Raw genomic sequence first — 27516 nt, forward strand, 5'->3', positions numbered from 1 at the left:
CATGCATCCAGTATTTGGGTTCTACTTTTTTAATATAAAAAAATCAGTTCTTATCATTATTTGTTTTTAGAGCCAATGCTTACTTTGAACCACCCAATTTTTTCCCTAGTACTCCTTCTTGTATCTGAAAACCTCCTTCGGAAATCACTTTTCTTTCTCCTGAAATATGTTTGTAGGGTGGCAAACTCTCTGAGGAAAGTACCTCTGTCACCCTGCTCTTGAATGGCAACTGAATCTGACGAACAAATACAGGTCGCCAGTTACTTTTTCTCACCACTTGGAGAGAAATGTGGAGAATTGTGAATTTTTCCCTGGTTGCTTTTAGCATCATCTCTTTTTCTTTTGTACACTATTTGACTAAAATCCACCAAAGTGTAGATTTATTTCATTAACCCTGTTTGGGATCTTACGTTAGTCCTATACCTGAGGACTTCTGGTATTTGCCACTTCTAGAAAATTCTCAGCTATTGCCATTATCTCTTTGGAGTATTTCTTTTTCCTCATTCTTTCTATTCTCTTTGAGAGCCCTGCCCAGAAATGGGTTGACATTCTCATTCTTCATGCTACATAACGTGTTTTCATACCTACCACATGTTTATCTCTGTGGGTTATCTTTTGGGAAAATTTTCTCAGATCCACACTTCTGTTTACTAATTTTTCAGCTATATCTAATTTGCTGTTTTATCCATCCAGTGGTTTCTAGAACTTGTGTTTGGCCTTTTTTCAAATCTACTTGGTTCTTTTTAGAATAGTCTCCTGTTTCTTACTGACACTTTACGTTCCGCCTCCTTTGGCATGCATGGACAGGCAGTATAAAGCCTAACCCTCCCAGAAGCACCTACAGGGCCCACCTGTGCCTCCAGCCTCTTGTCCACACACCTTCACTGGTGCAGACAGTGCACTGTCAGACCACTTCTTGGAGCTAAAACCGCAGCAGTCCTCCTGAGATGGGCACGTTCATTGAAAAAGCCTGCACTGTGAAGTCAGCTACATTCAAGTCAAAGCTGTGTCCTGAGCTCTGTCCGTAATTGGAACTTAAATCAAGTTTGTTGCTTGTTTCCTCCGTCTTCACCTTATAAGACTGGGGAGAGCTATGTGACATACATATTTTACAGGCTGCAAATGTACAAAGAGTGCACAGCTGGCCTGGCGCCTGGCTCCAGCCACGCCTCGGTGACGATACAGCAGTGGCAGTATCTTCACCACCTCCGTCAGCGTCAGGTTCAGCACTGCGTGTGGCAAAGTTCTACCTCGCCCAGTCTATGCTTGCCTTACTTTTGAGGGTTCAGGCTCCATGAAAAAGAGTAGTGCCCACTCACCTTTACTTGATATCAAGCAAAATAAGTTGGCTTAAAAGAACAGAAACAGAGCTTGTATATGCAGCGGTCTACACTCCGCATCTTACTGAGCACTAGGGCTACCGTCATAATGCAGTGTGCCTCTGACTTGTCCATATAAATTAAGAAGGTAATAGAATTGTATGGAATAAAAATACCTGCAGGTATTTTTAACTAACTTCTAGGTATTCCTGGCTTTTAAACACTTATTTGATTGACTGGCAAAAGAGCTGGAGGTCAAATCTCTGCTAGCCATTGATGTAACCCAACCAAACTATATTATCACGGAATATCCTGTTAGCTTGTCAGTTCCAGCTGTTTGATAAAGCTGAAAATACAAGCATATTTCTCTGGTAAACTGTAACTAGGACAAGATCGCATTTGACTAGAGATTTATTAACCTTCACATGTTTGTTTTTCTTTTCGAATGTGTCTTCTAATCGATTTGGGTGCTGAACTGAAAGTGACCAACACTGAGTACCGTCCCCAATCCACAACCACCTTTGTCTCTGTGACTGTGTCTACAAAAACGAGGGTGCCTGCGCACGGGGCTCACCTCCTCTCACACTCTAGTGTTTTACACATATGGTTTCCGGCTAACGTGTTGCTCTGCTTAACAGTGGAAAAAATTATTATTTTTTGGAGAGAACCAGAGAAAGGACAATTGTAGAGAATCCTTTTAATTCACTTTCAGTCACAGCAGTCTCACTAAGGTCAGGACGAGTCACTACCTCATTTAATTGTAGCACGTGAATGTCAAGTACACACCCAGTCCTCTCAGGCGAGCCGGAGCGTACCGGGCTCGCGAGCCATGCTGCCCGTTCATGAGATAATTAGATGTGGTCTCCTCAGGGCTCAGGAAGTCCTGCTGCACAAAAGAATGCTAACAGGACAGAAAGGAAAAGAATGAGGAATTGAGCTCTTCGAGCCGAGGCTGAAACAAAGGAGTCCTGACAAGAGAAGTGTGACTAGCCAAAGGCCATCACCACAGAACCCCTGAGAAGCTCAGGCAGTCCAGAGTCGGTGGTGCCACAAAGACAGACGGAACAGAAGTCTAGAAGAGATCACTGGTTAATCATTACCAGCCAATTTTATTTACACAGGAGTCGTAATTACAATCAGTAAGAAAATTAAGCAAAGATGTTCATCCTCTTGTGTGTGATTTAATATGCAAACAAATCAAGTGTGAGTCACGCCAAAGTAGGTATGTAATCTTACTTCCACTCCTCTGGTGGGTGTGCAAGTTCATACTTCTCCCTCACATTGGAGACACCCATATCCAAATGGAGCCAGTGAACCTCCTCTGACCGCAGGTGACTGAGGCGAAATCCATAGCAGGCCACGTGCTTTACTTTGTGACTGTCCACTATCTTCTGAATGATGCCCTAAAACATACCCCCCACAAAAATGACTGTTATAAACAAACAGAAAAAAAACAACTGTATGCTAAAAATTAATGCAATGTGCATTTCTTTTAGTTAGTTAGCAGAAATCTTTGGTAAAAAGAGTATCAAGTTAAATAAATTACTTCATTTTTCTCAGGAATCTTTTTTCTCAAATAGTATTTTTATGAACAAGGAAGAGTTCTGAATAAAACACAAGAGGCTCTTCCCTTTTCATTAGTGATAACCGAGGCACGGAAACGTAACATGCATTTCTGCAGCTCTACCTCTGCGGCACCCCCAAAACCTGACCAAGCATTCCGGCCGCCCCCTGGAGGTCACGTGCTGAGAACTAGACCTAAGGAGGGGGTCCCACTTTCTGAACCCAGGACAGCATACTGGTTTAGACCAGGCTACAACTTCATGTCATTTCTTAAGAAACACAGTTAGAAACATACAATGAAGGCCACGCTTCTGATAGTATCCATGATGTAGGAGAAGTTACTGGAAGCTAGGCCTACCCAATCTACTATGAGCTCTCTGTCGCTTACAATGCAGCAATCTAAAATAGTCCCCAAACCTAATGCTCCTGACACACGTGCCCATGAGTTCAGAGTTGAAGGCGGCAGGGAAGGCTGCCTCGCAAAGATGAAGCTTATCCTGGGACGAGGGCAAGGAAGCCGTAACCCCGAGTCTTGACCTGTGCTCTCACGGTTGTGGAGGTCTCGTGCGTACAGGGATGTAAATGGGCAGCACATATGGAAGACTCACATGGGAATACAGCAGAGACCATCCGCTCCCTTACGTGAAGGTGTGCTCATGATAACCACTGCACTCTTCTCAACACTTCAGGCCATTCATAATTTTTAATGAGGCTGCTATTAACATGCAAATGACTGCTAAAGAAAATCACTGTTTTTTTAAATTAGCAATTGACTGAAAGCATCATATTACTTGTAATATAAGGCACATCTTAAAAAGTTCCTACGTATACTAAATATGTCTATATTAGGGCATGATGCTGTTGATAATAAGAATGTTCCTATCCCTACTCATGAGAAAAGAGAAGTAACGTGTCCTATATATGCAAAACCTGTCAAGGACCCAGTGTGTCCACACTAAAGGCATCATCACCTGCCCGTGGTCAGCCTCCCCTTCAGACTACTGGATCCCAGGAGAAGGTTGTGTATCAAGCACGGGAGAGTGACATCATCGGGGAGAAAGCACGGACAAAGGACAGGCTGGAGGAGTCAAAGGCAGATGAGCTCTCTGTGGGACAGGAAGGATGTGTGCAGCCTACAGATGTCTGGGTGAAACTGAAGTAAGCATAAATGTCCTTCCTGGCTTTTGATTCAAGGCCCAGAATTTCTGTCAGGCCACCACGAAAGACGCTGCAGGTTGTGTCTACCCAAGGGCACCCAGCCACGGGGCAGCGGGAGCCGAAACCCAGCCCGCCCCCTAGTCTTCACCTCTTGTGCTCTGGGGCAGGGGATCTGCCTAGGGGGAAGAGACAGCCATTTCGAGTAATTCTTTCAGCGGCAACTTCTGCAGCTTCTCCTTGCCAACAACACAAATCCCTGAGCTGCACAGGACAGGCACTGGCGCCGCTTTCGAATTCCCACGAAAGCGCTTTGTCTTCCTGTCCCAGCTCTGCCAATTCACTACCGAGAGCACACCGACACCGGTGGCCCTCACTAAAGCTCGGGTTTTAGCACATCTCTTTACTCCACAGCAGCTCCCTGCTAGCACAGACTCCAGAGCTGCCTCTCTGCTGTTAGGGCCGAAGTCTATGTTCACATCTGTCCCCAACCCTCTGTCTCAGCAGGTCTATCCTTCGGGGACAAACAGTTTCTTACTGTTGATGTACCATCCACAGTCTGAGGGAAATCCCACCCTTTCTGGATGCCCTCCCTGATGACCCCTAGCAAAGGTTATCTTCATGACCTCTCAAGGAATGGGCACACAGATGCCTACCTGCAGAGAGGCAAGTGTACGGACGCTTAGTCCAGAGCTGTGGAGCCCAGGGGAAAGACAGGCTCCCACTCTGGAGTTTTATGGGATAGATACAGTTTTAGTCCATTCACTTGATCACGCCACCTGAAGACACCCAGTGTGACCTCAGGTTGGGTTCTGTTGAACAAAGAGTTCCCATCCTGCAGGACCTCCTCATTAAACAAGGTAGCAACTTTCACTTTCCACTAAAAAATTAAAAGCAATAAACACACAGACATTTCCCTTTATTTCACGTTTTGCTTTTTCTTTATGCTTCCATACTGTGTTCTGTCCTGTTTCTCTAGAACTCCTGAATATCTCACTGCTGACTCAGTTTGAATGGTGGCCAAGATTATGAATACACAAGGACTTCTATATTTGAAGCTCAGTACATACACTCAGTAACTTAAATAATTTTGAGAACCAAATAGTTGGTTCTGCATAACTGAAAAATAACTTTGAGGACTAGGTATTTAGTAAGGAATGCATACTCAAAAAAAAAAAAAAAAAAACCCCAAACCCAACATTACTACCATATGGAAAAGTATGCATGTATTATTTCTGGAAGACGTACATTCAGAAAAAGATCTCTAGGGAGATAACAGGACAAGGCTTTATAATTTGCCACTAATGGCAGCTGAATTACATTTAAATTTCTCATCCTGGTTTGATGTCCCAGGACAATCCTACCCTACAGTATATAAACCTACACTTTGCTACTCTGAACTATCCCTTTACTCATCTGTATCATATCCCAGAATTTGGAAATATATAATTTTCCTGATTAATTTTCACATGAGATATTCGCAGGAAAAGAATTCTTCTTGAGGATGAAAAGACACTAGCCAGTGTGTACACCAGGCTTCCATCTTATCAGGAACATAGCACGTAGCCTCAGAGCCATTCTACTACGGGTGGACAGTTATTTTCTTGTCAGCTTCCTTGCTCTGGGGGAGAAAGGGAAGTGGAGGTGCACGCAATTCTGCTATGAACGAGCTTCTAGCTGGCATCGTACACATGCAGCAGCACTGCTTAGAAACAGACGCACTGGGTCAAAAGCTACTTTAAAATGTGACATTTTGGAAGTATGGCCACCAGGGAAACTATACCAATTATACTTGGCACACAATGTTAGAGACTGTCCTTCACCTCATGCCAATGCTGGGTAAAATTAATCTTAAAGTGTTTATCGATGTGATGGACCATAGAAGGGGGGGCATTTCATTATTATAATTTACATTTCCCTCATTATATACTAGTGAGATGACACTGTACTTTCATTTCTAAAAGTTCTTTTTATGATTCTGCTTGGTTCCACTTGGTCACTTATCTTTCAGACTATGCTCTAGAAAGAAATAATGACCTTTCCACTGGTAGAAAGAAATCCTGCAAACCATTCCTTCATGTTCATCCACTCTTGAATGTTCACTCACTCTTTTGGTCATTTGCATCTAGCCTACATCTGGTGGTAAGACAGCACCCTTAGTCTCCAAAGCCTTAATCTAGAAGGAGAGAGGGGACCATGAACAGTCTGTGGGGAAGGTGGCAACAAGATAACAAGAGATACTTGCTGTGTCTAGCTGTCTTCTCACAGTGATTTGCAAGATGTCTTTATTATGAGAGAGATCTAAAACCACACACTGTGTTGTGAACAGTGCTCGTGTCTTTACTTCCTCCCAGGAGTTACAAGTGCACTCATCACTACTGATCTGTTTGTTACAACGTCCAGCCGTTATTTTTCTGCGTCTCTCTTTCAGATGCTCCTCACAGTAAGGAAACCGACAGCTGTTACTGTCCTCGGCTCCTCCTGTGCAGGTCTTTCTGTACCACAAAGAAGGCGTGGAGATCCACACCCTGCTCTCCAACATGAGTGCAGCCCTTCTGTCAGCTCAGCACTCACGCAGAAGTCGGCCCCAACTCGGCCAAGACAAAGCACGCCTGTGTCTATCTGCTCCCTACTGCTGCTGTAACCAATAACCACACACGGAGGGGCTTAAAAGAACACAAACGTATACTTCTCCGTTCTGGAAGATCCCAAATCTGAAATGGGTCTCACTGAGCTAAAATCCAGGTGTTGGAAGGGATGTGCTGCTTTCTGAAAGCTCTCGGCCGGCCTTCTCCAGCTGCTAGAGGCCCCTCTGTGCGTCTGCACTGCAGCCAACCCTTCATCCGCAGTCCCCTGCCTCGGACCACAGCCAGAAAAGGTCTGCGGCTCCTCATCTCCCCCATCTCAAGGTCCTCTTCATCTCGGTAACATCTTCAAAGTCCCTTCTGCCATGGAAGGTCACATATACACAGGTTCTAGATTAGGATGTGGACGTCTTTAAGGGCCATTCTTCTCCCTATCACAATCGCCACCTCTAAGCATCTAGTGATAAGAGAATTCTTTCTCATGCTCTTACTGTCCCATATTCTTCTTAACACTGCTTTTGAGTCTGTTTTTTTCCTTAAGGATTTTCTTTCTAGTTTCTTCCTGGATGATACTCTCCCTCCATTAAAGGAATAATTTAACTAAAATCTCTGTAGTCCTTTCCTGCACCAAAGTTATTTGAAAAACCATAATCAGCGTTCGAGCTTTTAAATGCGCATTCACCCGATCCTCTATCAGACAGAAGAAGTTTACGTTTGAGACACACATAAGGCATCTGTGACACCACCTAGCAGTGAACACTGGAGACCACGGGACTACCACACACTGAGTTCCCCAGGCAGCCCTCTGGGCTGAACTCAGGGAAAACTGCCTGCTGGCTGCCTTCCCCTACAGCCACTAGCCATTCTTAGCACAGCACTGTTCACAGAGCTCCTAACTCCCACAAACTCAGAGAATCCCACACTGTTCACGTGTCTGCCCACTCTGGTCAGCAAGCCGGTTTTAAATTGATCAGAATGCTTCTCTCTACTGTTATTCTTCCTACTACCAGTTGGTTACAATAGTTAGTCCTAATCCAACCAACTCCATGCACCTTTTAGCAAACTACAGGACTGAATTTCTTGTGTTCACTTCCTCTTGCAGGTTCAGGTAATTACATCACCTTCCTCTAGAGGCTCACTACGAGCACTGAAACCTCGCAGTGTACTACGTAGTCAGGAAAGGGCACTGGGCCTGTTAATAAACTTGAAGATAACTTTGAAGGTGACAAGAATATTGTCCAACAACTCAACTGCAACTTAATCTTTAGCAGCATTATATGGTACTTGCCCCGATTTGGTGTCTGGGTAGAAAATGGATTATTCTAGACCCTGTGATTTAAGGAAAATAGTAACAAGGTAGGAATGAAGGTCTGACAGAAGTTATCAGTAAGGACAGGTATGGCTTTCAATAGGTGTAATCTCTGATTATCAATTCAATTTCTTTTACGGTCATCAGTCTACTACTTTCTACTTCTGCAACCAATGTTCCTAATTTACATTTCTGTCAGAAGTACTCCATTTCATCTAGGATTCGTGTAGTTACTCCAATGGGGCTCTGTCAAGCACCAGTCTGTGTGCCTGCTAGGCCCTGCTGAAGATGCCGGGGACAATACCAGGAGGCAGAAAGGCCCCTGCTGTCACAGAGCTTACGGTCTAGGGAAGAAAGCAGAGAATAAAAGAGCAAACAAATCAAGAAACAAGATAATCTCAGCAAGGACCAATCATCATCAAAATGGGGTGATGGGCAATAGAAAAGGTGGCAGAGAGGGAGCTCTCCGGGGCTGGGAGGCCGAGGGAACGAGGGCAGTCACTGGAAATAAGAACAGGCCACAAAGAGCCAGATCCTGTAGGTCCTCGTAGGCTGCTGAAGGAATCTGGCTTTCCTCTGAAAGAAATGGGGAGTTGCTGGAGGTTTTGAGCAAATGACTGATTACAAGACTGGCATGTTAGAGAAACAGCGCAGGAAGCTGAAAGTCAAAGGGAGCGAGCTGGAGGAGAGAAGGTCATGGGGCGTGACAGGGAGAGGAGAGTCAGGGGCTTCTGAAGGACCTGAACGTTCACCCTACATGAGACAGGAAGCCACAGGAAGGTTCTGAGTTGAGGAGTGACACGCTCTGGCTTTCGTTTTCATAGGGTCACCTGGCTGCTGGGCTGTGAACAGACTCAGGGGTTCCAGGGGGACAGCGGGATGTCAGGAGACCATGTGGCTCAAAGAAGGTGTCGCAGTAGGGATCAGGTGAAGTGGGAGGATTCTAGGTGCATCCGGTGACCGTGTGGCAGGACCGTCTAACGTACTGGGTGTAGGACGTAAGCAAAGGAGGAGGAACAGATGATTCTAAGTGTCTGAAAGAAGGGAAGCCCTCAGACTGACACACAGGCAGTCCTTTCAGAGTCAGAAGCGTAGAGACGGAGGAGAGGGGCAGATGCAGCTGGGCGGCACACAGGTCCCAAGTTCAGAGGGAGACCAGTCAGAATGAGGGCAGGTGTGGAAAAGGCAGAGCTGGATTAAACGGTGGTCACAGCTTGAAGAGACCAAGAAGATGGAGGAGAGGTGCACGGGGGCTGCACGGAGACCACAGCACGGTGGTGACCTGTGGCCGCCTGCATCCCTACAGCACTTCTTTCTGGGTTCACGGATCTGTTCTATTATGTCTCCTAACTGTTTTCTTAAAGACAGCCTGTGGGATTAATGGTCTACACCCTTATTTCTCTAAAGACATCTTCATTCCCAGTCTTCATGATTGGTAGTCTGTCTGGAAGACTTCTGCGGTACAACTTACTTTCCTGAGCCCTGAGAAGATGCTGTTCCAGTGTTGTCCTGCATCCAGCATTGCTGATGAAAAGTTTGATGTAAATGTCATTCTGTTTCGCAAGTAGGGGATTCCTCTGGTAGAATCTGGAATTTTCTATACACCCTTATTATTCTGAAGTACCACTACAATGTTTCTAGATGACCATTCTAATTCAATATAGTCCAGCATGAGTTAACCCCAATCTGAGCTCCGGAGCTGCCTGGGGCCTGCTACTGACCCGGGGCCAACGCTATGGCCGAGGTAGGTGATGTCTGCCTCCGTGGGCTGCTGCTTATTTAGGGGCAGGATGCACCAGTCTGCCAGCACTTGGCAGGAATCATGACCGGCGTTATGACTCGCACCTGATTTTGGTCGCATCTGGGCAGCCACACCAGTCAGGTTGAGGCAGATGACGTAGACAGAACGTGCTTACGTGCCCATCTCACAGACCCCCCCCCCCCCGCCCGAAGAAGGTGCTGGGCCTCCTCCTACACAGGTGGCCACGTGGGCCAGGGATGGCCTCCGAGTGTCCGAGGCCATGAGGCCTGCACCTGAGACACTGCTTTGTACGCTTTGCCTATAAATGGTGGAGTCCTAGGAATCCTTTCAACAACCAAACATTTAAATTAATTAAAGTAGCACATATCTGTAAAAGGAGTAAAATTACTAACTGCAGCATGAGAAATAAAACCTCTATAATGAATTACAACAAGAATCCAGATATTTTCTCAACATCTCCAAAGGTGCTGGTTCTTGAGTCAAGCAAGTTACTTTCTACTGAGCACAACTGTCTAGCAGAAATGAAAATGCAAGCTGTACATGTTCCTTTAAAATTTCTAAAAATAAATAAATAGAAATGGGTGAATTCCATTTTAATAACATTTTATTTCACCTACTATATGTCAAGAACATGATCTTTTCAACAGGCAATCAAAACAGATTATTAATGAGATATTTTACCTTCTTTTTTCACACTAAGTCTTCAAAACCTTGTATTTTTACACTTACAAGACATCGGCTGAGACTGGCTACGCCCGAGTGTCCACCTGCTGCACACGGCGCCCGGAGCAGGCAGTGCAGCAGGGTGGGGTCTGAATCGAATTATTCAGCTCCTTTGGGTTGTTTTCTAATATTCGGTTACTTTGGATAACAGTAAGCGATCTCTTTTCAGAAACTGGGCGGCCTGGCTTCCTCTTTGCTACCATTATTAAATGGTCTGTTGCTTTCTACCAAGTGCCTATGCTTCCACTCTGAACTCAGCCCCCCACCCCATTTCTGCCGGAGGTCACTGGGCCTCAAATGCTGCCACGTTCCCTCCACTGTACCCCTAACGATATATGCCGGTTCCTTTATCTGTAGTGTTCCTTGTGTGGTGCTTCTTGGGGAGAAAGACTGCATGGACATGTGCTTCAGTACTCTTCTGTTCAGTTGTGCAAATCCATTACTTTAGAATTAAACTACTGCATTTTCAAATGTTATAGCATTAAATGAATGTGAGTGATGAATAACGCCCACCTTCCATCACAGGAAAAGCTGTGGTGAACCAATGCCAACTCAGAGTTCTTTGCCTCAAGGTGAAAATCATCAACTGATGGGACCTATTTAATTTCAAACATTTATCAATTACTATGAAGTAAAACCACCTGGTTCTCAGGCACATGGATTTGCTCATATTGATCTTCATAAAAGTCCGACGAATATGTTCTCATAACTTAAGAATGTGAATCTGGTTTAAGTTCTTCTTCACAATATAAATGTTTTCATCTGGTAAGTTTGTAACATTGGCTAAAGGCTTGACATGTGCCCAGGGATCATTGGTTTTCTCCTTGGTATGGATCCTCTTGTGTATAGTAAATTTGATACCAAAACACCTTTGTCGCGGAGCCTTTCCACGGTGCATTTTCAGTTATAATCAATCTTGAATGTTTGCTAAATGTCTTGTCAAATTCACATCTCTGAAAGGGCTCCCCTCCTGTACAAATACTCGGAAGTTTATTAAGGCTGATGCAGTGCTTTAAGAGACTTCCTCATTCACTGTAACTGAAATTCACAAAGACTAGAACATATACTAAGAGCCTTCCCGTAAGCTCTACATTTGCAAGGTTTCTCTCCAATATGAATCTTCCAGTTAACATTAAGGTAGAACACTGGCTGCTGGCCTTTCTACCAAGTGACTCTGTTTATAAAATTAAATATAAAATAAAACTATGGGAAAGCTAGAAAAAGCCATCAAGCTTCATAAAAAGTTGAAGCTTTTTAAAACAAGAGACTACTATATTTCAATTATACCGCAAGTAGATGTTAGTACATATTTAAACCCTGAATGAATTATTCACCTTTGAATAATCCATCTGAACAGTGAGTACTGCAATATTATAGAGGTAATGGAAATTACATAGAACTTCAATGTAATACTGTGCCCTTCAATCTAAATTCTGTCAATCCCTTTAATTTGATTAAAAGTACTTAAGGCATATAAGTTTAAGAGGAGCAGATTAAATAGCTTCATTAGTATAAAAAGAAAGGGGGGAAAAAAGATGTATCTGTTCATCCTGGCATTGGACACTGTCCTCCTTAGAGATGAACACGGAGTAGGCAGAGGGAAGGAAGGAGCAGTTTCTCTGTAACACCTGGCCAAAGTAAACACCTGCTGAAAACTGGCGTCCTGAACTCAGTTTTCAGAAACCACACCGCTACCCTCTCACCCCCCACTCTCAGCAATCTTGGCCCACGAAGCGCCTCTCACCTCTCTTGGCCACGATGCTCACTGACCGCCCACAGGCTACCACCCACACTCAACATTACTCACACAGGCAACCTCGCCACCAGGATTGCCTTGGGAAGCACACTCTGCACTGCAACTAAGGCCATGGGTGTCTCCTCCCCACCACAGTAGACAGTAAGCTGTATGAGCAGGGACCCTTTATATCCCCAGAACCTTGACAAATGTCTGGTGTGTGGAACCAATCAGTTTTTGAAGAACCTATCCTATCTGGAGTCATGCAGATACCTTCAAAATTCACTTTATAGAAAATAATTTATTTCCTAAGTATTAGAGGTTGTTTTAATTGCTTTGTTCTCTTATGTCCTAAGAAGTTTAAAAAAAAAAAAAAAGGAGAGAAAAACATCAATAGCATTATATGAATAACATGATTCAGTTATTATTTTCCTAAGATATTTTACAATTAAAATTCTGTCAGTCACATATTAAGTGAATAAATAATATAAAGAAAAAGTTAACATCACTGTAATATGGGAATAAAAATTTTTATCTTTTTTGGTGTGTGCCATTAACCTAGGCCCATGTAACTTTAATGTCCATGAAGGGTCTCTCCCAGGAAAATGCACTTACCCTGACATCGGTAGCATCTCCATGCCTGATCATACTGGCCCAAGTAGCTGGCTCACTGCTGTTTTCAAAATAATGAAAGACCTTCAACACTCGCTCCATTGCCCCAGGGGAACGTTCCACTCCGGTACCCAGGTGAGTTTTGGTACTCGAATTTGGTATGTGATTCAAGTTTGGGTCAAGGTAAGCAGCTGCCATTATTTTGCTAGATGCTATGTATCTGTCATACTCTAGAAGGGGGAAAAAAAAGCTGTCAGTGTACCATATTTGAAATCTATAAAAATGTGGTTAAAATCTATTAAAACATGATATACTGATCCTTATATTAACAACACTGCTCTATGTTCTTCCCCTGTGGTCATGTCATATGCAGAAGGTGAGCATCGGGAGAGCAGAGACCTGACTGACCAAGATAATCGCTGTACTCTCCTGCACCCGGAGCACTACCGAATTCACGATAGCATAACAAATATTTGTTAAATTTTCTTAACAAATTAAAAGACCAGAAGTCCTATTTTAGCTCTGTCAAACATTCACCATGTTATCTATGAACAATGTCACCTCACCGTCCACCCTTTTAAAATCATAGCCTTTAAATCTGTGGGAAAACCTCACAGGAAAGCCAAATATGTTAATTTTGCTGACTACTTCTGAAAACCTATACATGAGATGCAAGTTCTTTCTTCATACAATAAAAATGCAATGAGTGGTCATGACACATACTAGGCACTGGTGACAAAAACCCCAGAGTTAAAACCAAGTCCTCCCACTTATCCAGTCCCTCAGCAGGAGGAGAGTCAGACAAGTCACAACTGAAAATAAAACGAAACCAGAAAGCACAAACCAACCACTGTCTGGTCTGTCGGTGTGATAGGAAGACTTCCATTTGAATGTGGGGCAATAGCTTGGCGAACATGAACACTCCCACTGAGAAAAGTCAGGTTAAAAACCAGACCAACGGGGCGCCTGGGTGGCACAGCGGCTAAGCGTCTGCCTTCGGCTCAGGGCGTGATCCCGGCGTTGTGGGATCGAGCCTGACATCAGGCCCTTCTGCTATGAGCCTGCTTCTTCCTCTCCCACTCCCCCTGCTTGTGTTCCCTCTCTCGCTGGCTGTCTCTATCTCTGTCGAATAAATAAAAATCTTTAAAAAAAAAAACCAAAAAAACCAGACCAACGTTTGGAGTCCAAGATGTTGTGAGGCAACCAGGACAGCAGGGGACATAGGTGGAGACATGAAGAGACACTGAACAACAGCTGCCTCTTCCCAAAGGGCATTTGCCAATTCTGGGCCTTCAAGAGCCTGAAGATCCAAGAAAAAGCCACCAATGAGAGAGAAAGCAGCTGAGCTTTTGGCAGTGAGAGACCAAGTTATGAGCATGGGGACCCTAGGACTCTGGTGAGCAGGACAGGGTGGAGAACTGAGCCACACACTCCGCTAGTTGTCCCTTTAAGATAGTTACCAATCCTGAAACCAAGCCCAAAGGGAGCCATTAGAAACTCAGTGAAGCTGAAGACAGGCAGAAGAGACTAGGAGTCCACCTGGGCCCAGCAGACAAAACGGGAACAGCATGACAGACAAACTCAATCTAACCAACAGAAAGCACTACACCCAAGCGCAATTCACCTCCACAAGAGAAGTACCCACTAACTACGCACAGGAGGCAGTCACTAAAATTGACCACGTGGCGGGTGAAAGAGCAAGATTCAATAAATATCAAAGGACTAAAATTATTAAAAGTATATTCTGTCTCTAGCATTAAAGCTGGACAACAACAAAATAATTAAAAAATCACCAACTGTCTGGAAAAAAATCACCGTTTGGAAATTAAGCAACATATTTCAAGCAACCCATTAGCCAAAAAGAAACTCAAAGTATTCTCAATTCGACAATACAATTAAAAGAAAGATCAATACTACATGCAGACAGAGCTGTGATTAGAATAAAATCTACGCTTTTATTATTTTTTTTAAAGACTTCATTTTTAAGTCATCTCTACACCCAGCCTGGGGCTTGAACTTACAACCCTGAGATCAAGTGTTGCACGTTCCACCTACTGAGTCAGCCTGGCGTCCCTAAGATCAATACTCTTAAATGCATGTATTAGAAATGAAGATTGGAAATTAATCATCTAAATATCCATATTTCGCAGTACAATTTGGAAGTTGAACAAAATCAAGGTTTGGTTTTTTTTTTTAACAAGAATAATGCAACTGATAGACCTCTAGCAAGACTAATCAAGGAAAAAAAAGATAAGGCGAAAACTAATGACATCAAGAATGAAGCAGAACAGATAACAGAATGTTAATAATAGGAAGTAATGATAGAATATCAGATATTATTAAGAGAATATCATGACTATGTCAATGAACATAAAAGTTGAGATGCATACACAATTCTTTTTTAAAAGATTTTATTTATTTATTTAACAGAGAAAGAGAGAGCACAAAAGCTGGCAGAGGGGCAGAGGGAGAGGGAGAAGGAGGAGTAGGCTCCCCAGTGAGCAGGAAGCCTAGCTTGGGGCTTGATCTCAGGACCCTGGGATCAGGACCAAAGCCGAAGGCGGACACCTAACCGACGGAGCCACCCAGGTACCCTGAGATGGGGCATACACAATTCTTTGCAAAGTACAACTTAAGCCCAAGCCATTAGAAACTGCTGCTGTACGAAACCAAAACCATAAATATAAAGCCTATTTAAATAGACCTATTCCGTTAAAAATGGTCAATCTGCAATTAAAATTCTTCCCACAAAGGAATATCTGAATTCTTCCAATAATTTCAGGAAGAATAATATTAATCTTACAGAAATTCTTCCACTGAACAAATAGGGAACATTTCCCAACTTATCTTATGAAACCAGCAAAACACTGATACAAAACCAGTCAAGGACAATATGAGAAAGGGTACGAATCAATCTTTCTTATAAACACAGGTGCAAAAATCTTAAAAAAAAAAAAAAAGATCAGCAAATGTCATCACGCAATATTTCATAATGTATCATGACCAAGAGGGATTCGTCAGAGGAAGGCAAGGGTGGTTAAACACTCAGACAGAGGTCTCTGTTTGCGGCAGTCTTTGTCACACTGTCAGAGCACGGGAGCCACCAAGACACCCTACAGCAGGTGAAAGGATAAAAAACACTGTGGTCTATCCAGGCAATGGAATATTTAGTGCTAAAAAGCAATGAGCTACCAAACCATGAAAAGACTTGGAGGAACCTTCAATGCATATTACTAAGTGAGAGAAGCCGATCACACTATATGATTCCAAATATATGACATTCTAGGAATGGCAAACCCACAGAGACAGTAAAAATTTCAGTGGATGCAGAGTTTGGGGGGGGCAAGGATGAAAAAGTGGAGCAAAAAGGACTTTTCGGGCAGCAAAAAGATTATGTAGGACAGTATAATGTGGATACATGTCATTATATATCTGTGCAAACCCGCAGAACGTACACCACAAGAGTGACCCTACAGTAAACCGTGGACTTCGGCGATAACTGATGTGTCCATGTAGGTTCACCAGTTATAACAGATGTACCACTCTGCTGGGGGATGCTGATAATGGGGAAGTGTAGCAAAAAGCCTCCTTGGGACTTCTCATTCCATAGTTGAGACCTGCTCAGGCATCAGAGCTCTGACACTCAGCACACTGCCCCAGGCAGCACTGCGGGGAGGGTGGGGGAGGAGGTGCAGGGCAGGGCTTCCTAAAATGGAATGCTAATCTCGCTGCTGACTATCGGAGCCTCGGCTCTCCCTTGAACACAGGAGATAGACACCTTTTCTGCTCTTGAAAGAAGTAGGGCAGTCCCAAGTCAGGGTGTGAGGAAACAAGGTGCTGACAAACCTTGGAGTTCAAGCTGGGCCTCACCCCACAGTCTGATATAAATACTCCATAAAATAGCACAGATGCAAGAGAGGAAGCAAAAAACTCCCAGGGTTCCCTAGCTGATACTCACTATAACACACCAAGATCCCACCAAGACAGCAAACTGATTATCCTTGAAATATGCCAGCCCTTTAATAAAACTTGAGATGTCTGCCAGAACATGAGAGAAGGAGCAAAGAATGCAAACTGATACAGCTCAATTTTAAAAACTTCAGACATAAACAAGTCTGGAGAGTTTTTAAGAAGTTGGTGATGACCCTAGTTACAGTAAATCCTTAAACAAACTAGACTGCTGTAAAAACTTTCCTCTCCCAAATGTTGTTCTTTCATACAAGATTTGGGTTTCTCTTCTCATCAAGAGTCTAATCTGAATACACTAAATTTCCTATATTGATTTTACTTAACAAAGAGCTAACGTTACTTAAATATTTAATGTTATATCAATACGGGACGGCCTGTATTTTCCAAAAGTCGCTGTGAAAGTGCCTCCTGCTCCAGTGTGACTCTGCCTCTCTCTTCCACAGGTGAAGGCCACGTTCCTTCCCCTAACATCTGGGGGGGCTCCTGACTCACCTAAGAAACATCCCGCGCCAGGTATTAAGAGGCAAACTAGGTTCCCTTGGTTCTCTTGGGCTGCTCGCTCATGAAATCCAACCACATGCTACCCAGAAGCGCAAGAAGCCCGAGAACTGAGCTCCAAGAACCAAAGCCTGAGCTGAGCTGCCCGCTGACAGGCAGCATCGAGTTCCGAGGCCCGTGGCAGAGCCAGCCTCCGAGTGGGCCCTCTGGCTGCCCGCTGTGCCCCCTGAGCTCCCGCCACATGGAAACAGCTGTCCCTGCGGAGCCCTGTCCAGACAACAGATTGGAACAAAATAATTCTTGTCATTTTAAGCCACTAAGTGTTGGGATGACTTGTTATCAGCAAAGATAACTAATATCGCATGGATCCCAACTAAAGGAAGCACAGGTGGTTCTCGCTTTGCACAGGAGCGTGGGGCCTACGATGACTTGACAAAAGTGGTTTGAACAGCACTTGCCTTCTTCTTCCCCTCGCTCTATGACTAAAGACACGGAGTAAGTATCTTTCCAATGCCTTCGCAAACTGTCATGCTCCTTTCTAAGTTTTGGGTCAGCCTCCATCACTGTAGCCTCGTACATTCAGTGTCGTAAGCCACCTCCGAAAGCGCCTCTGCTACGAACTTTCTTGCCACGTCTCCTCCTCCGGAACATCCTCTTTTTTCTCACAACTCTCTTCCTCACTTGTCAATAAGTTCACCTTTATTTGCAAAGCTCCTCTGACCACACAACTAGAAAGTCTGGCTCCACAGCAAAGTCAACATTCCTACAGTCAGCTATGTGCTTCTGTGACCGTCTCAGTCAGAACGCTGCACGGTGACCCGCACGGCGCAGGAAGCTTCTGCCGCACCGCACACCACACACTTACACTCTCCGTTACTTCCCGCCGCACTGCTGGGATTTCTGCGTCCGCATCACCTCCAGCTGTAGCACGCAGAGCCTGCCCAAACTCCACACGCCGGCTTTAAGAGCTGAAATAACTGCTGGGTCCACTGGCCAGAGTAACGCAACTAAGTCCGCTGGTTCCTGGGGCGGCTTCATGCAAGCCGAGGGCTCGGCTGCTCCCGCTCCACGGTCACCAGCTTCACAGGACCTCGGCCCGTTCGATTTCACTTCCAGTGTTACCATTTCCTGCTTCAACGCTGCAACTCATCTTTGTTGTCCAATTCCCTCCTGTGATGATCCATTTTTGTAAAATGTCACAGGGGTTTATCCCTGGCAAACAAGAAGGCACCACGACTACACATTTGCTGTCTGTGTATAAACTGAGTTACAGACGCAGGGTGGCCAGTCAGCAGCAGACTGGGAAAGAGCTACCGTGACCGGCCGCTGGTCACACTTCACATCTGTTGTTTCTATAGTGATCTGCAGACCGAGTCTGTACTTGATGCAATTGCCCACAGGTGATACCTGTGTTAACTAAAACGGAACCATTCTGTTGAGGACGGGTATTATTTAAGCCACAGAAACTGATATTCGTACATACTGGAACCATGCAAAGCATGGACTGCCGGCATAACAATTCAACTAATATCTTCATTACACAGACTGTTTTTTGGATTTCGGATAATATGGCAAACTATGTAAATCATTTACTTTACTTGAGATATCACTATAAAAATTTTAATGCTATATATCTGATGAAAATATTCAACATTAGACTTTAATATCAACTATACATTAATTTCTAAGACTGCTAACACCGAGACCTTGAAAGTAATTGGTGAATAATTTTTGGAGACTTAAAAAAATTCCTAAGGAAATGAGGAATGGCAAAATATAAAGAATACAACTGTGCTGAGTTACATACAGTCTTACTTAATTCAGCCAATTTAAACATATGTTATTTGTAAAACCCACATTAACAAAGTGTTGTTAAGATGAACATGTTTTAAATCTAAAGTTAATGTGACAAGTGTAGTTAAGTCATAGCAGTTAAGTCATCATAACCTACTTGTGTTTGTTTATGTATTTATGTTTTAAAGATTTTATTTATTTACGAATGTAGGTTATGGGAGATTACTGACTCAATGAAATGATCCAATGTCAGAATCATCCGCATCCCCGAGGGGGTGGAGAAAAACAGAGGTCTAGAAGAGATATTTGAACAAATTGTAGCTGAAAACTCCCCTAATCTAGCAAGGGAAACAAACATTCGTGTCCAAGAGGCAGAGAGGACCCCTCTCAAGCTCAACCACGACAAACCTACGCCACGTCACGTCATAGTACAAATCGCAAATATTAGATCCAAGGATACAGTATTGAAAGCGGCCAGAGCAAAGAAATTTCTCACGTACCAAGGCAAAGGCATCAGAATTACGTCAGACCTGTCTACACAGACCTGGAATGAGAGAAAGGGTTGGGGGGGGGGCATTTTAAAAGCTCTTTCAGAGAAAAACATGCAGCCAAGAATCCTTTATCCAGCAAGGCTGTCATTCAGAATTGATGGAGAAATAAAGACATTTCAGAATCGCCAGTCATTAACCAATTTCGTAACCACGAAACCAGCCCTACAGGAGATATGAAGGGGGGTTCTATAAAGGTAAAAAGGCCCCAAGAGTGATACAGAAAAGAAAGTCACAACCAATACAAACAAAGACTTTACTGGCAACATGGCATCATTAAAATTCTATCTCTCAGTTCTTAGTGCCAATGTAAATGGTTTAAATACTCCCATAAGACGCCACAGGGTTGCAGACTGGATAAAAAGAAATGACCCATCCATTTGCTGTCTACAAGAGACTCATTTCGAACCCAAAGATGCATTCAGACTGAGAGTAAGGGGATGGAGTTCACGCAAATGGACCTCAAAAGAAAGCTGGGGTAGCAATTCTCATATCAGATAGATTGGATTTTAAACTAGAGACTATAGTTAGAGATGCAGAAGGGCACTATATTGGGGCGCCTGGGTGGCACAGTGGTTAAGAGTCTGCCTTCGGTTCAGGGCGTGATCCCGGCGTTGTGGGATCGGACCCCACATCAGGCTCCTCTGCTGTGAGCCTGCGTCTTCCTCTCCCACTCCCCCTGCTTGTGTTCCCTCTCTCACTGGCTGTCTCTATCTCTGTCAAATAAATAAATAAATAAACCTTAAAAAAAAAAAAAAAAGAAGGGCACTATATTATTCTTAAAGGAAGTATTCAACAAATGGATATGACAATTATAAATATATATGCCCCCAACAGGGGAGCAGCAAGATACACAAGCCAACTCTTAACCAGAATAAAGAGACATATAGATAAAAATACATTAATAGTAGGGAACCTCAACACTCCACTATCAGAAATAGACAGAACACCCTGGCAAAAAATAAGCAAAGAATCAAAGGCTTTCAATGCCATACTCGACGAGTTGGACCTCATAGATATATATAGAACACTACACCCCCGAACCAAAGAATACTCATTCTATTCTAATGCCCATGGAACATTCTCAAGAATACACCATGTTCTGGGACACAAAACAGGTCTCAACCGATACCAAAAGATTGCAATTATCCCCTGCATATTCTCAGACCACAACGCTCTGAAATTGGAACTCAACCAGAGGAAAAATTTGGAAGAAACTGAAACACTTGGAGACTAAGAACCGTCCTGCTCAGGAATGACTCGATAAACTAGGAAATCAAAAATCAACTTAAACAATTTATGGAGACGAACGAGAATGAAAACACAACGGTCCAAAACCTATGGGATACTGCAAAGGCAGTCCTAAGGGGCAAATACACAGCCATCCAAGCCTCACTCAAAAGAATAGAAAAATCTAAAATGCAGCTTTTATATTCTCACCTCAAGAAGCTGGAACAGCAACAGAGGGACAGGCCTAATCCACTCACGAGGAAGCAGTTGACCAAAATTAGAGCAGAAATCAATCAATCAGAAACCAGAAGTACAGGAGAGCAGATCAACAGGACTAGAAGCTGGTTCTTTCAGAGAATCAATAAAATTGACAGACCACTGGCAAGACTTATCCAAAAGAAAAGAGAAAGAACCCAAATTATTAAAATTATGAATGAAAAAAGGAGAGGTCACGACCAACACCATTGAAATTGGAAGGATTATTAGAAATTTTTATCAACAGCTATATGCCAATAAACTAAGTAATCTGGAAGAGATGGAATCCTTCCTGGAAACCTATTAACTACCAAGATTGAAACAGGAAGAAATTGATTTCTTAAACAGGCCAATTAATTATGAAGAAATTGAGTCAGTGATAAACAACCTTCCAAATAACAAAACTCCAGGCCCGGATGGTTTTCCTGGGGAATTCTACCAACCATTCAAAGAAGAAATAATACCTATTCTCCTAAAGCTATTTCAAAAAATAGAAACAGAAGGAAAGCTACCAAACTCATTCTATGAGGCCAATATTACCTTGATCCCCAAACCAGGCAAAGACCCCCTCAAAACGGAGAATGACAGACCGATTTCCCTAATGAATATGGACGCCAAAATCCTCAACAAGATACTTACTAAAAGAATCCAACAGTACATTAAAAGGATTCTCCATCATGATCAAGTGGGATTCATACCTGGGATGCAAGCGTGGTTCAATATTCGCAAATCAATCAGCGTGATACATCATATCAACAAGAAAAGACTCAGGAACCATATGATCCTCTCAATTGATGCCGAAAAAGCATTTGACAAAATACAGCATCCTTTCCTGATTAAAACCCTTCCGAGTGTAGGAATAGAGGGTACATTTCTCAATCTCATAAAAGCCATCTATGAAAAGCCTACAGCAAATATCATTCTCAATGGGGAAAAGGTGGAAGCCTTTCCCTTAAGATCAGGAACACGACAAAGATGCCCACTCTCGCCACTATTATTCAACACAGTACTAGAAGTCCTTGCAACAGCAATCAGACAACAAAAAGGGATCAAAGGTATCCAAATCGGCAAAGAAGAAGTCAAAATGTCTCTCTTCGCAGATGACATGATACTCTAAATGGAAAACCCAAAAGAAGCCACTCCCAAACTATTAGAAGTTATAGAGCAATTCAGTAACGTGGTGGGATACAAAATCAATGCTCAGAAATCAGTTGCATTTCTATACACGAATAACGAGACCGAAGAAAGAGAAATTAGGGTATCCATCCCATTTACAATAGCACCAAAAACCATACGTTACCTTCGAATTAACTTAACCAGAGACGTAAAGGGCCTATATTCTAGAAACTATAAATTACTCTTGAAAGACATTGAGGAAGACAGAAAAAGATGGAAAAATATTCCATGCTCATAGATCGGAAGAATTAACATAGTTAAAATGTCCATGCTACCCAGAACAATCTACACTTTCACTGCTATCCCGATCAAAATACCGAGGACATTTTTCAAAGAACTGGAACAAATAGTCCTTAAATTTGTATAGAAACAGAAAAGGCCCCGAATCTCCAAGGAACTGTTGAAAAGGAAAAACAAAGCTGGGGGCATCACAATGCCGGATTTCGAGCTGTACTACAAAGCTGTGATCACAAAGACAGCATGGTACTGGCACAAAAACAGACACATAGACCAATGGAACAGAAAAGAGAACCCAGAAATGGACCCTCGGCTCTTTGGGCAACTAATCTTTGATAAAGCAGAAAAAAACATCCGGTGGGAAAAAGACAGTCTCTTCAATAAATGGTGCTGGGAAAATTGGACAGCTACATGCAAGAGAATGAAACTTGACCACTCTCTCACACCATACACAAAGATTAACTCCAAATGGATGAAAGACCTCAATGTGAGACAGGAATCCATCAAAATTCTAGAGGGGAACACAGTCAGCAACCTCTACGACATCGGCCAAAGCAACCTTTTTCATGACACATCCCCAAAGGCAAGAGAAACAAAAGATAAAATGAACTGTGGGACTTCATCAAGATAAAAAGCTTCTGCACAGCCAAGGAAACAGTCAAAAAAACTAAAAGGCAGCCCACAGAAGGGGAGAATATATTTACAAATGACACTACAGATAAAGGACTGGTATCCAAGATCTACAAAGAACATCTCAAACTCAATACACGAGAAACAAATAAACAAATAAAAAAATGGGCAGAAGATATGAACAGACACTTTTCCAATGAAGACATACAAATGGCTAACAGACACATGAAAAAATGTTCAAAATCATTAGCCATCAGGGAAATTCAAATCAAAACCACACTGAGATACCACCTTACGCCAGTTAGAATGGCAAAAATTGACAAGGCAAGAGACAACAATTGTTGGAGAGGATGTGGAGAAAGGGGATCCCTCCTACATTGTTGGTGGGAATGCAAGTTGGTACAGCCACTCTGGAAAACAGTGTGGAGGTCCCTTAGAAAGTTAAAAATTGAGCTACCCTATGATCCAGCCATTGCACTACTGGGTGTTTACACCAAAGATACAGACGTAGTGAAGAGAAGGGCCATATGCACCCCAATGTTCATAGCAGCAATGTCCACAATAGCTAAATCGTGGAAGGAGCCGAGATGCCCTTCAACAGATGACTGGATTAAGAAGTTGTGGTCCATATATACAATGGAATATTACTCAGCTATCAGAAAGAACGAATTCTCAACATTTGCTGCAACATGGACGGCACTGGAGGAGATAATGCTAAGTGAAATAAGTCAAGCAGAGAAAGACAACTATCATATGATTTCTCTCATCTATGGAACATAAGAACTAGGATGATCAGTAGGGGAAGAAAGGGATAAAGGAAGGGGGGGTAATCAGAAGGGGGAATGAAACATGAGAGACTATGGATATGAGAAACAAACTGAGGGCCTCAGAGGGGAGGGGGGTGGGGGAATGGAATAGACCGGTGATGGGTAGTAAGGAGGGCACGTATTGCATGGTGCACTGGGTGTTATACGCAACTAATGAATCATCGAGCCTTACATCGGAAACCGGGGATGTACTGTATGGTGACTAACATAATAAAATAAACAAATCATTAAAAAAAATAAAGATTTTATTTATTTGACAGAAAGAGAGAGAGAGCACAGCAGGGGGAGGAGGAGGGGGTAGGGGCACAGGGGAGAGACAGAAGCAGACCCTGATGTGAGGCTCTATCCCAAAACCCGGAGACCATGACCTGAGCCGAAGGCAGACCAACTGAGCCACCCAGGTGCCCCCACTTGTATATATTTAAACTCAGAAACAGAGAGGTGGCCACTGGCCAACACTGTCATCTATAAAAGGAGGAAAACCTAGAAACAATCAGAAATAATCTTTTCCATGGATCCAATTAGCACACCTAAAACAAATATGAAAGAGATTCTATCTTGGGATCCAGATGGAAAACTGATCTTTTCCTTTCTGAATATTATAGTAACTTTCTACATTGGACATTTCTAACATTGCTAAACCCTTCTCATTTTTTGTACTTGACAAAAACCAAAACTATACAACTGCTTTGTCAATTGAGAATATTAAAAATAATTAAGGCATACCCTGTGCTGGATTTCCTAAATTTTTTTAAAGATGTATTTATTTATTTGAGAGAGGGAGGGAAGGGGAGGGAGGGAAACATGTGAGCAGGGCGGGGAGAGGGCAGAGGGAGAGAGAGGATCTCACACAGACTCCCTGCTGAGTGCAGAGCCCAACAAGAGGAGGGATGCAGGACTCATTGCCGGGCTCAATCCCATGACCCATGAGACCATGAACTTAGCGGAAACCAAGGGCTGGACATTCAACCATCTGAGCCACCCAGGTGCCCCTGGATTTCTAAACTTCTGATTGCTATGTTACGGAAGCCACCTCTGTGAGCTCGGTGGCTGCACTGATGGCTCTAACAGGCATATGTCCTCCCATGTAAAGCCTGAAGCCTGTACTAACACCTTGAAGGTAAAAGGAGAATCCTGGAGGCCCTACACACAACAAGCAGGTCTTATGTTTCTACTATTTCCGGTATCATGAAACAGTTGTCCAGTTCGATTTAATGAAGCCAGAAGGACTTCAATCAGATAACCCAACTGACCCTACCAAAACTCACAGATACTAGACATCTTTATCTTATGTTGGCTCAGTCTACTAACCTGTTCAGTGACCGTTCCAGTCCTCTCTGCCCTCCTACTATCTTTCCCTTTCCCTGTCTTTCCAAAACAAGCACATTAACGGACAATCTGTCCAACTGTCTATTTGATTCTCTACCCCTACAACTTTCTAACAAGGACCTTAGAACTGAAGCTAGGAACACAAATGGTACTGTACTTCACCCCAAATCTAAGAATCACATTTCCTTTCACCTCCGATACCAGAATATTATTAACCCCAAGACACCTAAACTAGGCTCCAGGTGCCACTAACTAACCAACAATACTGGTATTTCCCTGAGCCCCAACGGAGCTCAGGGACCCTGAGGAATCAGGAGGACACGTGACCCCGAGGATCAACAGTCTGGGCCAGCAGCCTTCCTCAGAGAACTACAACGACACTAGTATGGCTCTATTTAAATTCTCTCAGGGTATCTGTATGCCCCACCGAGACCAATTTAATTACAGACTGACTGTTAAAAGCCAGGTATCACATGCAATAGATGTATATCCTCTCAAAACATAACCACCCAACTATTCTTTGTGGAACCAGGTGATCGCCCCCAGCGTACCTGATCAAATGAACTCTGCAGTTCCTTGTATTTAGTAACGGTCGGAGGGTCTGAAACCCTGTAGCTCCCCGGTCTGTAGGAGGGTCTCTACGCCGGCTCGGAGCTCCCAGCCGAGAGCACGGGACCATGTTACCGGTAGCTACGGCCCACGGAACACGACACCAGCCCAAGCTCTAAGGGCTCACCTCACCAGCAAAAGTTCATCGGCTCACAGGCTTAGATGTTATAGTCATTCTCGACCATTCACTGGATAGCCAAGGCGGAACTGTACAGCAGGTATACTGGGTCAATAATTTAGAAAAGGGGAAATAACTGACGGATTCGAGGGGGAAAAAAAGTCCACTTTGTTATCCAAGACGGACCAACCTGATCCAAGAGACTTTTTCTCTCAGGCCTTAAGCGAACTAGAAAACCAGCCATAATGAAGGTTCCCCCAGTTTCTCGTGACTGTTGTGTTAGCATCTTCTTCTGTGTTAGGTAGCTAGATATTTAAATATTGTAACAAAGCCACTGTGCTGAGCTAAGATCCAATTAACGCTACAGTAACAAAAGGAACCGAAATGGATAAAAAGGTGGTCTGGAGAAACCATGATGAGGAAAATGGCCCAGAAGTGGCCTAACTAAAGAAGAAGGGCCTCCAAGAGGCCACTAGCCGAAGTCACCCAATAGAGGAACGTGTCACGCACACTGCACTGTTTCTAGGAGCACCTGCAGGGAACTGAGGCTGCCTCCCAGACGCCATCCATGTGCTCCAAGCAAACTTCGATAAACTGCAGCCAATCAGCCAGAGGTCAGATCAAGACACAAATGTAAAGGTGCTGCTTAATAATTTCCATCTTCTCTATTCTAACAGAACAATAACATTTAGTGATATGAATGCTGAAACAAACTGGCGTATCCACACAACAGAGCAGAAGAGCATTCAGCCATAACAAGGACAAAGTCCTGGTACCACTACACCATGGATAAACCTTGACGTCATTGGGATAAGTCAAAGAAGCCAGACAAAAGGCCGTAGGTTGCAGGAGCCATGTATATGACAATCCCAGAAGAGGCAAATCCAAGGGGACAGAAAGCAGGCACGTGCTTGCCAGAGGCTGGAGGGAGGGAGATGGGGAGTGCCTGGCTATGGGTATTGGGTCTCTTTTTGGGGTGACGGAGTCGGACAGCGGCGATGGTCGCACAACCCTGTGTGTATACTTAAAACCACATGGAGAATTTCACGTCACATGTGAAATTCTGTTATGTGAAATTTATCTCCATTTTTAAAATTTATTTTTTTTAAGTACAGTTTTTCTATGGCTCCAAAATCTTAAACACCAACAATGCTAATAAGCGTGGCAAAGATGTGGAGCAAATAGAGCTTTTCTATGCTGGTAGCTGGGCTATAATCTGATACAGGCATGTCGGAAACGATCTCTGCTACAGCTGGAGAGCACCGGGACACACACTACAAGCAGCCACTTCACTCTTAGGTACATGCCGAAGAGACACCCAGGCGCAGGGCCACCAGAAGACGCATGCAGGGGGCGCCTGGGTAGCGCAGCGGTTAAGCATCTGCCTTCGGCTCAGGGCATGATCCCAGCATTCTGCGTTCGAGCCCCACATCGGGCTCCTTCGCTAAGAGCCTGCTTCTTCCTCTCCCACTCCCCCTGCTTGTGTTCCCTCTCTCGCTGTCTGTCAAAAATAAATAAAATCTTTAAAAAAAA

The 27516-nt window shown here is 43.6% G+C and overlaps 1 protein-coding gene across 9 annotated transcripts in view; it reads right to left on the reverse strand.

Moving 5' to 3' along the window:
- LOC148108096 (focal adhesion kinase 1-like) overlaps positions 1 to 27516 on the reverse strand; it is a 100291-nt gene that overhangs the window by 27147 nt on the left and 45628 nt on the right. Inside the window, exons 3-4 of one of the 9 annotated variants that reach the window (XM_087853899.1) lie at positions 12767 to 12993; positions 2409 to 2722 (exon numbers count right to left, since the gene is read on the reverse strand). The exons of the other annotated variants lie outside the window; for them this stretch is intronic. Coding sequence (XP_087710025.1) covers positions 2552 to 2722; positions 12767 to 12961 — 366 coding nt within the window. The 5' untranslated portion in view covers positions 12962 to 12993 and the 3' untranslated portion in view covers positions 2409 to 2551. Of the gene's footprint in view, positions 1 to 2408; positions 2723 to 12766; positions 12994 to 27516 lie in introns of those variants that run through there. 9 annotated transcript variants of the gene reach the window in all.

The sequence above is a fragment of the Ursus americanus genome, chromosome 22 (genome assembly GCF_024610735.1).
Source record: "Ursus americanus isolate L20-20 chromosome 22, mUrsAme1.1.p, whole genome shotgun sequence".
In the NCBI taxonomy this organism is placed as follows: Eukaryota; Metazoa; Chordata; class Mammalia; order Carnivora; family Ursidae; genus Ursus; species Ursus americanus.